General features: G+C 49.3%; 2 protein-coding genes across 2 annotated transcripts in view; both read right to left on the reverse strand.

Annotated features, from left to right (window-relative positions):
• Window positions 1-4,718, reverse strand: RPL26L1 (ribosomal protein L26 like 1). Its single transcript, XM_039701237.1, has 4 exons — window positions 4,603-4,718; window positions 3,690-3,862; window positions 2,393-2,533; window positions 1-172 (listed from the first exon to the last, which is right to left on the reverse strand). Exons 2-4 carry the CDS (start codon window positions 3,855-3,857, stop codon window positions 44-46), a joined length of 438 nt encoding a protein of 145 aa, XP_039557171.1. The 5' UTR covers window positions 3,858-3,862; window positions 4,603-4,718; the 3' UTR covers window positions 1-43.
• A 1,054-nt stretch (window positions 4,719-5,772) lies between these two features.
• The window catches only part of ERGIC1 (endoplasmic reticulum-golgi intermediate compartment 1), a 56,691-nt gene continuing 48,612 nt past the window's right edge, over window positions 5,773-13,851 (reverse strand). The window contains exon 10 of the mRNA XM_039701193.1: window positions 5,773-9,401. Within this exon, the coding sequence (XP_039557127.1) occupies window positions 9,294-9,401 (108 nt within the window). The 3' untranslated portion in view covers window positions 5,773-9,293. The remainder of the gene's footprint in view (window positions 9,402-13,851) is intronic.

Genomic DNA, 13,851 nt, shown 5'->3' on the forward strand with positions numbered 1-13,851 from the left:
TTGAATTTTAACAGTTTTTTAATGGTGTCAATCAGGAGAGCAGCTATTCTTGCATCTTCTCGATGGTCTCCTCCTTGTACTTGCCCTTCTCCTTGCCCACCTGGCGGGACTTGGCTTTGCGCTCCAGGATCTTCTTGCGGTCCTTGTCCAGCTTTAGCCTGGTGATCACCACCTGCACAGGGCACACACAGCTCAGCCTTTGTAGCAACAGTATTTTATGAAAATCCTCTGCTAGGATTTCTCTCCTATTCTAGCTGAGAAGCCTCAGAAAAGAAATGGAAACAATATTTATCTGCTGCTGTGGAATGCAACAGGTGAATCTGTGATTGGGGCATGTTGGTTGTTTCTAATTATTGGCCAGTCACAAGTCTGTTATCATTCCTTTCCTTCCTTTCCTGTTCTTTCTAGACTTTTGATAAACCCTTTTCTCTCTATTCTTTTAGCATAGTTTTAATACAGCATTTTAATATAATATATAACATAATATAACAAATCAGCCTTCTGAAACATGGAGTCAGGATTCAGATCTCTTCACTTGCCCCCTGTGGGCTCCCTGTCCACAGGGAAGGGCAGCAGCCCATCCCAAACCCACCTGGGCCACAGCACAGAGCTGATCCCAGCAGCACAAAGCAGGAATCAAAGCTGCTTGGACACTCCAGGGGCAGCCACAGCTTCTCCAGGCACCCTGTGCCTCACCACCCCCCAGGGAAGAATTTATCCAACAATTCCTGCTCCTGCCTCCTCAAACTGGCAAAGAAATTGCTATTGGTATTGAAATTGGAAATTGGTGTTATTGAAAGCACTACCTGGAAAATAGAACCAACAATCAGATCCTAGAAATGCCATATAGGCACATTTCTCCTTAATTCCCTGTGCATTTAGGTCTGAATTGTAATTCCCACCTCTTTGCCCAGAAGATATACAAACTGTTCACACTGCAAGTCTGTAACAAAACATTGCTCTCTGCATTAATAACCAGAATCTTTATGCAAAGCTTTACTGAGGTGTAGTTCCCAATTAATGAAAATCTTCCCAGAGTGCAGAAGCAGCAGAAAATTCCATTTTTCTCATTGCTGTTCAGCACAGATACATGCACTGGCTCCACCACAATGTCACCTTGTCAGATGTTGTTGCTGCACACAAGTTGTGATGTTTTGGAATAATTCTGCCCTCCCTCTGCTGAACACACCAACCATTTACACCACAAAACCTGTTACAACTGGATTTTTGCCACCAACATTTCCATCTTTGTGCCCACGTGGCAAGGCTGAGGCAGACTGAATTTATCTGCTTCAAACCAGATTTTGGCAAGTTCTTGTGTTTAGTTTGCAATGTTTCCCGTTATGATCTAAACAGGCTTTGCCTGGTTTGCACCAGCTCTAAATACCTCAGGCTAAGCCCAGGTTCAAAGGTATTTAGTTCACAATTGCCTGCAAGAACAATCACAATTCTGAGCATCTGTTTAAGCCTCTCCAGCACCTCCTCAACCAGTGCAAGTGCCACACTGCAAAGATGAAGGATTGATTTAAATGATCCATTTTGTACTTTGAAAACATCAGCCTCTTCAAAAATGTATTTCAGTAAGATTCCAAAGTTTCCAGCAAGTTTCTACTCCTAGAAACAATGTGGTTTCGACTCACATCTCTGCTCATGACACGCTAACATTTCCTTGAGGAACATCTCCATCTGTTATTCACAGAACCCCACAATGGGTTGGGTTGGAAGGGACCTTAAAGCCCATCCAGCTCCACCCCTGCCATGGCAGGGACACCTCCCACTGTCCCAGGCTGCTCCAAACCCATCCAGCCTGCCCTTGGGCACTGCCAGGGATCCAGGGGCAGCCACAGCTGCTCTGGGCAGCCTGTGCCAGGGCCTGCCCACCCTCACAGAGAACAATTCCTAATTCCCAATATCCCATCTAAACCTGCTCTCTCAGTTGAAGCCAATCCCCCTTGTCCTGTCCCTCCAGGCCTTGCCAAATTCTCTCTCCATCTTGTTGGCTCCTCCAGGCACTGTGAGGCCACAGCTGTGTCACCCCAAAGCTCCTCCTGGCCAGGTGAGCAATCCCAGCTCTCCCAGCAGAGCTGCTCCATCCCTCTGATCCCTGGAGCCTCCTCTGGGCTCTCTCCAGCAGCTCCAGCTCGGCTCTCACCTGAGGGGCACAGGGCACAATGCCAGCCCCTTCCTGCTGCCCCTGGGGATCAGCCCAGGGCAGGGGGGCTCCGGGGCCAAGGCAGCCCCAGCTCCTGGCCAGCAGCACCCCCAGACCCTTCTGGCAGGGCTGCTGCACCTGCTGACCCAGGAGCACTCCCAGCCCTTGGTAGCAGGTCCCACCGAAGCCCAGAGCAGCCGAGAGCCCCCAGCAGTGCCAGGCAGCCCCAGTGCCCCCTACCTTGCTGGGGTGGATGCCCACGTGCACGGTGGTGCCGTTGGCCTTCTCCCGCTGCACGCGCTCGATGTAGATCACGTACTTCTTCCTGTACACCTGCACCACCTTGCCGATCTGCTGGCCCTTGTAGTGTCCCCTCACCACCTGCACACACACACACACACCCCCTGAGCTCCAGAGGCAGCCCTGGAGCAGCCAGCCCAGCTCGCAAGCCAGGCCTGAGCCACCCAGCACAGGATGCAAGCCACAAACACAGGAGTGACCCGACAATTTCAGCGTTACTAACACAGAACACAAAATGGATCAGGATTGTGCTTCCCCCCCATTTTCTCTGCAGCAAACCCTAAGGAGGGAGCTCTGTAGCTTTGCAGACAGGTGTTGCCCTGGTCTTCTGAGCCTTCTGATGTTTACATTCTTGTAACAAACTTTCTCACGCATTTTTATATAAATAACTATTGTTTTACATTCTTCTCTGGAGGAGGAGAAATTTGATAGGCTGTTGTCTTGTCCAGTGTCATTGGAGAGGTGGCACTTTCATCCTCCAATGCTGTCACTTTTGAAAATCTATAAATGTTGGAGTCAGAAAATAAACTTCCCTTCTTTTTACCCTGTAGGTTCCAGCATGTGTGTTGTTTTATTTTGTGTCCTATAGCAACAGCCATGTTTCCATTTTTAAGAGTTTTTACCCTCATTTTTCACCTATCATTGTGCTTTATATAAAAAAAAGCCACTTAGCTTGGACTCATATCTAATCCAATCATTCAAATATCACAGATAGCAAACAGTCTATAATAAAAACCCAATTCTTTGCCTTGTGCTTTATGGTTGAAAATTTTTAGCTCAGCACAATGATCAGTGCATGTAGCTGAAGTGTAGCACAATTTCTAGCACACCTGTGCCATCCTTATCACTGAAGTGAATTTAAAGTGAATTTAAATGAAGTGAATTTAAGAAACTTGACAGCCCAAGCCATGACTGGATTAACTTAATTATTTCTGCCATGCTGAAGACAAAGCTCCAGCATTAATACCAGTTTGTCTCGTCCTTGCCTTTTGCACAGGCTGCACATGAAAACAGAATCCCAGACTCAGCTGGCTTGAAAAATACTTCCAAGATCATCAAACCCAAATTATGCCACATCCCCAGCCCAGAGCCCCAGTGCCACCTCCAGCCCTTCCTGGGACACTCCAGGGATGGGGATCCAACCCTCCCTGGGCAGTTCCAGTGCCTGAGCCCCCTTTCCATGGGGAAATCCCTGCTGGAAACGCCCCGGAGGAGGCGGGGGCGGGCAGGGCAGTACCTGGACCTCGTCGTCCTTGCGGATGGGCATGGAGCGCACGTTGTACTTCTGCCGCAGCTCCTTGGACAGCGGCGAGGACATGATTTTCCTGCGGATGTGCGAGGGGGCATTGAAGTGCCTTTTGCGGTTCTTGCTGCGGTCCGAGGTCACAAAGGGGTTGAACTTCATTTTGGCTGCACAAAAAAAACCCCACAGCAGTTGGAGAGGTGCTCACAGCACACAGCCACGCCCACAGTCTCCCGCGGCAAAAAAAAAATTAATTTCAATTTTTTTAAATCCCATCACTGGTCAACAAACCCCAATATCCCTGACTCCAAATAAGTTGAAGCCTCTTCCCTGGCTGACCCTGTGACTGCCACACGTGCACATCAGACCGTTCTTCCTGTCCCAATCTCCCCGTTCCCAGCGCCCGGGAATGCTGCCCTGAACTGCTCTCATTCACATCCAGCTATAAAAATGTCTATTTTGGGCTTGCAGAGGGAACTCGCACTGCTCCAGCACCGCCAGGAACGCTCCAGGCCACAGCGCACAGGTAACACATCTGCAAATCCAACATTATTCTGGCTTTTCCTAAGCTTTAACAACTGCGCTGCAGCGCTGCCAGTCAGGGCACCACTGATCCTGCCAGCAAAGGGTAAATCAAATCAGCGATAAATCAAATTAAAGGCTGGTTTTGCTCAGCTGCTGAGCGCACACCCTGGCAGCGCCCGGGCCGGGCTGCGCTCCCTCAGCGATGAGCCGGGGAAGCGCAGCCTGAGGGAGGCCGAGCTCCCCCGGCCAGCCCGGCCCTTCCCGCTCCCCGCCGCCGCCCCGCGGAGGCCCCGCCGGCCGGAGATGGCCCCGATGGCCGCGGATGGCCCCGATGGCCGCGGATGGCCCCGATGAACGCGGATTGCCGCTCCCGGTGCCTCACCCGCTGCCGCCGCCGCGCCGCCCGCCCGGAAGAGGAGCCAGGAGCGCTTCCGCTTCCGCTTGGCCCGCGCCGGCCCGGGACAGAGCCGCGCCCCCTGGCGGGCGGAGGGCAGCGGGACAGAGCGGGACAGACCCGGGATAAACCCGGGATAGAGCGGGACAGAGCGGGATAGACCCGGGATAAACCCGGGATAGAGCGGGATAGAGCCGGGATAGAGCGGGACAGAGCCGGGATAAACCCGGGATAGAGCGGGACAGAGCGGGATAGACCCGGGATAAACCCGGGATAGAGCGGGATAGACCCGAGATAAACCCGGGATAGAGCCAGATAAACCCGGGATAGAGCCGGGACAGACCCGGGATAGAGCGGGACAGAGCCGGGACAGAGCGGGATAGAGCGGGATAGACACGGGACAGAGCCGGGATAAACCCGGGATAGAGCGGGGACAGAGCCGGGATAGATTAATTTCTTCTCAGTGGAAATCGGTAGGAATTAACCCATGAATTGGCGTGGCTGGGTTTGGGCCGGGTGTTTTTATAAAGATCGGCTGGAAGCGTTGGGGGCTGAGCTGCAGCAGGCTGGGTTTGGACAAACGCCTTCCCAGAGCCTTTAATTGTCATTTACAGCGTGAGGGACCCCCGGCAGCACCCCTGGGAATCCATCACTTGTGGAAATGTGATTCCACTCACTGGAACGGGATCTCTTCCTCCACAAAAACCTTCCCAACATAAAGGGGATTTGTTAAGATGGTGCAGATGTCCTGAGTCCAAACTGTTCCATCTTTAAAAACTGCCTCACTTAATTTCTAAATAGTTATGAAGCAAGGCTAAGTGGACATTAAAGGAGGGGGGACACAAAATTGGGTTATTTCACACACCAAGGAGCACAGTGACTAAAGGCAAACCCAGCAATCCCAAGCACAGCCCGTTCACCTTTCCTTCAAAAAAGGGAGGCTGGGACACTCGGTGCTGTACAGAACCCAGCACTGAATGTGCAGACATGACTCAGGGCTGATTACAAAAGAGCCTCGTGCTAACTTTCACCACGGTGACCTGGCTCCCAGTGATTTCATTGTGTGATAACACTCAGCTCACTAAAATCATAATTAAAAGGAAAAAAAAAAGCCCCTTTGGATTGATTTTGCAACAGGAGTGCGACAAGAAGCAAATCAAAACACGTGAGAGTTTTATTTTCAATTATGGAACTAAAAAGGCTAATAGTTTATTAACATAAGGTTGCAAATTAAAAAGACAAATGCCAGAACTCCTTAACGGTCTCCACTGTAGAAATGTAAAAGACTTGTGCTTTGAACATTGCAGTACCAGACACGGCGGGGCTGCTCCTCCTCCCTGCCCCTCTCCCACATCCCAGGGACAAACCCACACCCCCAACCTGCAAATCAAAAACTCTTGTACAGCAGAGACTCACCCCAGCCCCAACAGCCCTGTGTCACACAGAGAAAGAACAAGAAATGAGAAATACTCAGGAGCTGGTGGCAGACAGGGCCACCACCTACACTGCAAATCTCATTTTTCACAGCAAATTTCAAATTTTTCATTGCAAATTTCATTTTCATAAACGCAAGGATTTGAGAGATCAGATCACACATTCACAGACTCATCTCTCCTGGATTTTTGTACCCCATTTCCATTTTATTTTCTTTTAAAAATCTTCTTCAGCAGTCCAAATAACGCCTAGAGTACATCTAATAACTTTCCCTAGAAGTTTTTAACTCCACCATTGCAAAGCATCCTATGCCTCAAGTTCTCACTGTAGAGTGGAGTCTGGAGTTACAGGGAATAATTTAAAATGGGAGTTTCAAATATTTCCTACAGGGATGACTTTTTTGGATACCCAAAGTTTTGTATAAAAACACTGACTTGAAAGGGCAAAATCAGAACCCCACAACTCAGGGTTTCCTTCTGCTCCGACTGGAAATTCTTTTGTTTGCAAGGACGTTTAAAAGCACGACTAAGCTCGTTTTCTCTTCAGAGAATTCAGAATAAAAGTGAGATCTCGCGGGCGCAGGGGCAGTAAGTGCCTTGCCTTCACACCTGGGCAGGTGAGGAGCAGATCCTGCTGTGAGCACACGATGCAGCACCACGGTGTGACCCTGCAGCTCTCAAAGGCTCAGACCTGGATTACAGAACCAAGCACAGACTGTTCCTCCTGCCAGAACTTGAGTACAATTTGGTTTCCACATCTCGCAAAAAAAAAAAACCCCAAAAATTGATTTATTACCTTATTGCAGGGGATGTTTTGGCAGAGATGAAGTGTGTTACTTCCAAAAAAAAAAAAAACAAAACAAACCCCAAATAAACCAATTTCACTGGTCTGGTTTAGAAAACTGGCCTGGACTGCACAGGAGGCAGTTTAATACAGACAAGGAATGGGGAAAATGATGGGAATAACACACCAGGGGACACAAAGAATCTGCAACCACCTTTGTTTGTGTCTAAGAAATTGTAACAGAGGAGAAATTTCAGAAAACGAACTGTACTGCAAAGATCTCCCCTTGCCCAGCTCAGGAGAAGGATGCACTAAATAAATCTCAGTGTAAGGAAGATGCTAAAATATTAAAAATCTCATTGCTGTAATCCACTGTTCCCAAGCTGTCAGCAAAGACTCACCAAATCCAAAAGGAAAAATGAGGACATTTGAGCTGTGAGTTTCAGCTGGTCACAGAGGATTAGAGGAAATCCTTCAGCCAGCAGGAGAAGCACTTGCCATGGAAAATCCACATCCAGAGGGTTCCACTCGCAGGCACATGGACACACACAAGCATCTCATTGAAAAAGTTCATTTTTGTAAATGGGGGGAAAAAAAAAGTAAAAAAGAAAGTAAAAAAAAAATCTACCCATACATAAACGGGTACAGGAAGTTGCACAACCCAGTTTGGACCTAAAGGAAGAGCAATCAGTCCAGAGAAGAACAGGGAAAAATTCCAATGTTGTCCAAAGTCAGTACAGGGCAGAGCACGGCAGGGGGACAGGAGCTGGCTGCTTCTTTTTGGTGGGTGGGTAAAACTGGCTACACCTTGCCTGCTTCCAAAGCAAGGGGACAATTTCAACAGACAATCAGGAATTCTTTTGAAATGCATCTGACTCTAACAATAACACTGAATATTCAACAATTCATATCATCACAGCATAAAGTCTGGATATTCTGCCTCCAGGAAAAGGCAATGGATATCATCCAAGAGAAACCCTGCACCCATCTTAAAATTTACAGCACTGAGTTCAAGATCTTTATTTTATGATTCTTTTTGTTTAACCCATCCTGAAAGACTTAAAATCTGTGTATCCTCAGCTCAGACACTCACAAGGCATGCAGAGGCTGTCACTACTCAAGGAACACTGATGAGGCTCTGGAAAATGCACTGGTGGGCATCTGGTCTCATTTTTGGGACCAAATGACATGCAAGACACCCTTGGCACAGGAGTTTTCCCCTCACACCTCTGTGTTTTGGAGGCTCCAGAAGACAAGGCTTGAAGGAAGGGACAGGGAAGCTCAGGAATCTCTTTAAGGGATCAAACAAAACTCCCAGCAAGGGACAGCCTGTGGGAATGCTGCCCTGTGTACCTGTGGGAGAGCAGTGTCAGTCCAGGGCTCAGGAAAGATGCCTGGCTGAGTTTTAAAGGAAAAGGGAGGCACCTTAAATCCTGAAAAGTCAGAATTCCTGTGTTTGACAGGTGTATTGAACACACACACACAAAGCAAGAGAGGAAGCTGTGCTCATCCACCCAGAGGGCTGCACCATTTTTCTGAGCACAGAGAATATAAAACCTATTTTCAAAAAAACAACAACAACAATAAAGCAGAAGTGCAGAATCCAGACTTCTGGGTGGTCTGTGTTTAGAAACAGAAGAAAGAAAAGCTAATGCTGTAAAGACAACTATTCCCTTTCAAAGCAAAGGCCACATAAAACTGTGTTGCTCAGTTTGGTTTTTACTTCATGCCACCTGTAAACACAAGACTGGATATTCAGTTAGTGGGAAGAAATGAAACCACTTTTACATCCAGAGTAAAAGAAATGCCCTCCACTGCTGGGATCACAGATTACCTAGGAAAAGGTAGCTGGGGAAGGCTTCCTGCTCTTTTTTCACTTGGTTAGAAAGGTTGTATCTGAACAACTGAGCTTTCAATAGAAGCACAAAACATTTCCTGGTGTTATTTCTGCCCTCTGTCTCTTAGGTTTGCTGTGGGGACTAACACTTTCCACTCCTCACCAACAGACACATCACCTTTTTGGCACCATGGGTGGAATTTCTTCCTCATGTGTAATTTTGCCCTATACAAAAGTCGATTGTCTGATCATGCAAATCCAACAGAACTCCAAAAAGTGCCACAAGACAGTTCAGCTCTTTGCCATCTACTCCCTAGTTTGTACACTGCCACGGGAACCTCCCAGAGGACAGACTGCCATCCTCACTTAGATCTCATATGGCATTTCAACCTCTCTCTCTGGGGGGAGGGAATCAAAATCCACACCCTGATTCCACTGATTTTTCCCTCTCAGAGCTCTGAAATGCATGGAGATTTCTTTGATTTGTTGAAGACGCCTTCACTGACCAGCCTGATTAGAGAAAAACATACTGATTCAATCAAATAGAAAATAAAGACAAAAACAGGTAGTGGTAGATTTCTCAATCTTTGCTCCTGTCCTTGGAGTCGAGGGTAGAGTTTCACTGCTACTGCATTTTGCCCAGCTGGATCTTCTTCCAGGCCTCTGATGCTGTGAAAATGCAGGAGTCGAGGATCCCAGCTACAGTAAACGTTCCTCCAATGATGGCACATATCTGCAATTACAGAGAGAGGAAACACCTTTGTCAGCAAAGAGGGGAACCTTTACCCAGCACGGGAGGGATCCTGCTGCTGGGGTGTTTTCTGGAAGCACAGTGAGATGGAATTCCATGAGGATCACTCACAAAAACCATTCCCTGCAGTGGAATAAATGAGTGCTGAACTCCTCACAGCCTGAGCCCATCACAAATCCCAGCTCCCACAGCACAAACACTGCTCCTGTAAGGGCTGAACTCCACCTAACTCAGCTTTTAGAAGCTCTGTGTTGCTCACATCTTCCTATGCTGCTTTCTGTAATAAACACCACGGTCTTGTAGTCTTTTCCCCTTTTCACAAGATAATTTACAAACAGGCAGAAGACTCAGAAAAAGCACGTGAAGGGCAGTGAGTAACAGAGAAGCAGCTCCCAGTGACACCACAGCTCTGCCTAACACTTTCCATGACAAGGGCTGCTCACAGCAGCCAGCTTAACTCTTTGTGGGACACAGTTTTCCACACAAGATGTGGATCCTGGGTCAAATTAAAACATGTAATTACTTCCAAGAACAGAGTTAGGGAAAAAATTAATCTCCTGATTAGCGTTAACAGCCTACTTCACTTCTCAAGTGCTACAAAAACACGGAAATATTCTGTGAAACCAGAGTCTTTGTGGAAACAGAATCACAGAGTCATTTATGCTGGAGGAGACCAACAATACAAAATATTTCCCTGCTACAGTGGCTCACTGGTTTGGGATTACTCTCTCCTTCAGCTCCTAGCTCGTAACAAATCCCCTTTTTCCCAGGCAGGCCCTTGTCAGGAGATAAGCTCCACATCCTGTTCCCCTTCTCACAACCCTGTTGTTATTCCCCGAACCACCTCGTCCTACAAAACATGAAAGACCAAATTAAAAGAGCACCACAGTTATGAAGTAAAAAATGTGGGAGTTGGGGAGTTAGAACTGTGTAGCTAGAACACGGCTGGCAACATTTTTAGGTTAGGTTGTGGTGTGTCACACTGCCTGGTGGCACCCTGGGACTTTCTTCCCCTCCTGTGGTGTTTGACTTCTGCCTCCCCACCAGGTGATTTGTATGAAGGCAGTCTTAAGCAGAACTCAGATGTTTTTGTATCAAAAACAGCGTGGCAGCAGGAGCAGGGTGTGATTGTCCCCTGTGCTGGCACTGCTGAGGTGACACCAGGATTGATGTGTCCAGTTCTGGGACTCTCACTCCAGGAAGGACCTGGAGGGGCTGGAGCGGGTCCAGGGAAGGGAAAGGAGTTGGGAAGGGTCTGGAGAATCCCTGAGGGAGCTGGGAAGGGGCTCAGCCTGGAGCAAAGGAGGCTCAGGGGCCCTTGTGGCTCTGCACAGCTCCTGCCAGGAGGGGACAGCCGGGGGGTCTGGCTGTGCTCCAGGGAACAGGGACAGGAGCAGAGGGAACGGCCTCAGGCTGGGCCAGGGCAGCTCAGGGTGGGCACAGCAGGAATTTCCCCATGGAAAGGGGGCTCAGGCACTGGAACTGCCCAGGGAGGTTTGGATCCTCATCCCTGGAGGTGGAACTCAGGGCTGGGGACAAGGTGGGGATGGGCACAGCTGGGACTCGATGGCCTTGGAAGTCTTTTCCAACCTAAATAATTCTATGATAAATGTTATAAAAGTGCAGCACAGCTGGCCCAGAAGGGAACTGGTGCCACTCTACACACACCCTGCCACGTCTCTGCTCCCACACAGCACCCCATGGGCAGAGTCAGAGACAAAAACCAACGTAAGAGCAGCAGAGCAGCGCTGAGGGGATGGAACAAACTGCTCATTAGGGCTGAGCAAAGGCAGCGAGAGCTACAGCTCCTTTCCATGGGCATTTATTACCAAGATGTGAACATTACTGAGCTCAGTGAAACAAGGAGCTGCAGGAATTTTGGCTTTTGCAGGACACTCCAGGAGACTGAAGCTGCTGAAACCAGAGCACCAGCCTGAGGCAAAGGGAGATTTTTAGGGGCCAAGTCCAGCCCTGCTGCTGTACCCCCTCCCTGCTGTCCCTCGGGGTGTGACACAGGGAAATGCCCACCACGGAGCTGGGTTATTTCAGCTCAGAGCAGCTCAGCTGACGGGAGATGTCACACCACAAACACAAACCCCGTCCAACACGCAGATTCTGCATCACAGGCAGGAAAATCTGACTTCAGTGCAGCAGCACAAGGGGCTGGGGAATAGAAAAAAAAAATAAATATAAATTCATCTGCAGAGCTCTGTAGTGCTGAGTGGGGATGAGTCACACACACCTGGCCCTGGCTGGGGCCTCCTGCACTCACAGCTTTGAGCCCTGGTGACGGAAGAAGGGCTGGGAGGGCTTGTGACCACTGCTGGGCTCCAGGGCAGCACAGGAGCTGCACCAAATGTTCCTTCATCATCACGGCTCTGATACGCAGGGGAGGCAGGCATCAGGCACTTCTCTGGGTTTAAAGGAATGAGTTGTTGGCAATGATCTGCCTTTAGCTCCGTGAGGTCTGTGGGAGTCAGGCCCAGCCGTGGAAGGATGAAGGGAAAGAGACAGAAGTGGAATAATGCCAGCAGTGAGAGCTCTCTGGACATGAGGAATTAAACTTGAACAGAAGGAGGTCACAGCAGAGTGGGATGTGTGCTGGTGCCTAAAGGAAAACACCAGGGGATGCACAGGAGGAGGCAAGGCTGCCAGCAAGGTGGCAGAAAGGCAAGTGTCAGACACATGACTGCTCCTCTGGGCTGTCCCAAAGTCTCAAAATGACTTGTAAAGTCAGAGGGGATCAGTAGAACCCTCAGACAATTCCTAGGAAGGTAAGCTGCAGAATCCCACCCAGAGATTTTCAGCCATTTTGTATTATTTGGCTTTAAAAATGCCACAGGGCTGTGACACCTGTCAGTACCAGCTCCCATGGCTGAAATTACTCTGCCTGCAACCACTCTGCTCCAGTTCCCATCCTCCATTACTTCCAGTTTAACTTTTTTTCACACCTAGAGGCACATGAGTCTTCTCATACCAGGAAAAAAAAATTTCTTTGGATTTTGAATGTTTCAGCAGAACTTTGTCTGCTTTTCTGCCTGCTCTCCCCTCCCAGCCCCTACACTGATCTCTTGATAAAACCTTCTTTCAGTTTGGCTGCTTACAGGAACTCATGAATTTTCAGCAGTGAAACTTTTCCCCTTGCTCCATAACCTCAACCAGGAGCTCTTGAATGGCTTCTCTTTATGAGGGATAAGTTGAATTTAAGCAGTGCAATTTGACAGGCAAAAAAACCCCTGTGTTTAACACTCTGCCAAGTGTCTGTGCTTAACTCCAGGATCCCTGGCAAACTCATGGAACAGTGACAGCACTGACCCACAAGAAATATAAAATCTTATTTAGTACTGACCTTTTTTGAGCACGACATGCAAAGTAAAAAAACCCTTATTTTAAAGCAAAGCCTTTGCACAGGAAGCACCTCTCACATGGTACAGAAAATCAGGGTAATTCTTCACACCACAAAGATCTCAGGAGCAGGCATGAGCTAGAATGGGGACAGAGAGGATGTGGGAATGCTGCTGGAGAGCTGCAACCCTGCTCTTTGCAGTGCTGAGGCTTTGGAGGGCAGAGCCATGAGTGACAGAGCATCAGACAAGCCTGGCAGCAGCAGGAGATGCTTTGGCTCTGTGCTGAGCACCCAACACCCCTCCCATGGGATCACCCTCAGCAGTGTGCCCTTCCCTCCATCACTGACCCCCTGAAGCCTCTCTGCAGTCCCCAGGATCACCCCCATGCCAGCACTAATTTCATTTAGTGAAAGCCACAGTGAAGGAGCCCCTGTCCCAGAGGCTGTCCTGTGGTTTTCAAACTGAGCAAGCTGCTGCTTTCCATGGCCAGGCAGTGACTGCACAAGCCCAGCCCAGCCCCTGCTGGCCCTCAGCCCAGTGCTGGCCATCACTCACTGGTCTCCAGAGCAACTGTGATGCAAAAGGCCAGGCTGGAGCTGCAGGAAGGGGCTGAAGAACAGATCATGTCATGCAGCAGGGCAGGGCTGGAGGGGCTCAGCTCCTCTGCAGTGCTGCTGCCCCTGCCCAGCTGCTCAGTGCCACTGGGAAGCAGAGCCAAGGCTGCTCTCCTGAACAGCAATCCTGGCCCAAAGGAGCCCAGAGCAGCTCAGCAGGGCCAGGATCCCCCCCTGGAAGGAGGCTCTGCCTGTGTCTGTCACACCTGTGTGACATCCTGACACAGCCACCAGCATCATCCTCATCCCCCAGAGCAGGACACGCAGCTGGAACAGCCCCAGGGAGGTGCCTGACACCACAGCCATTCACAGGAGCAAACAAAGCAGCCAAAAATCAGCTGCAAAACTCCCCTTCAGCAGCCAGGAAGTGCCTGGCTACCTTTAAAGACAGAACAGGGCAAAATTCATCTGGGGCCAGTGACTCAACATTCAGAGTCCAGTGAGGAACAGGGTGTGTGGAGAGGACTGTTA

Source organism: Passer montanus, unplaced genomic scaffold, assembly GCF_014805655.1.
Source record: "Passer montanus isolate IOZ18808 unplaced genomic scaffold, ASM1480565v1 scaffold15, whole genome shotgun sequence".
NCBI classification, from domain to species: Eukaryota; Metazoa; Chordata; class Aves; order Passeriformes; family Passeridae; genus Passer; species Passer montanus.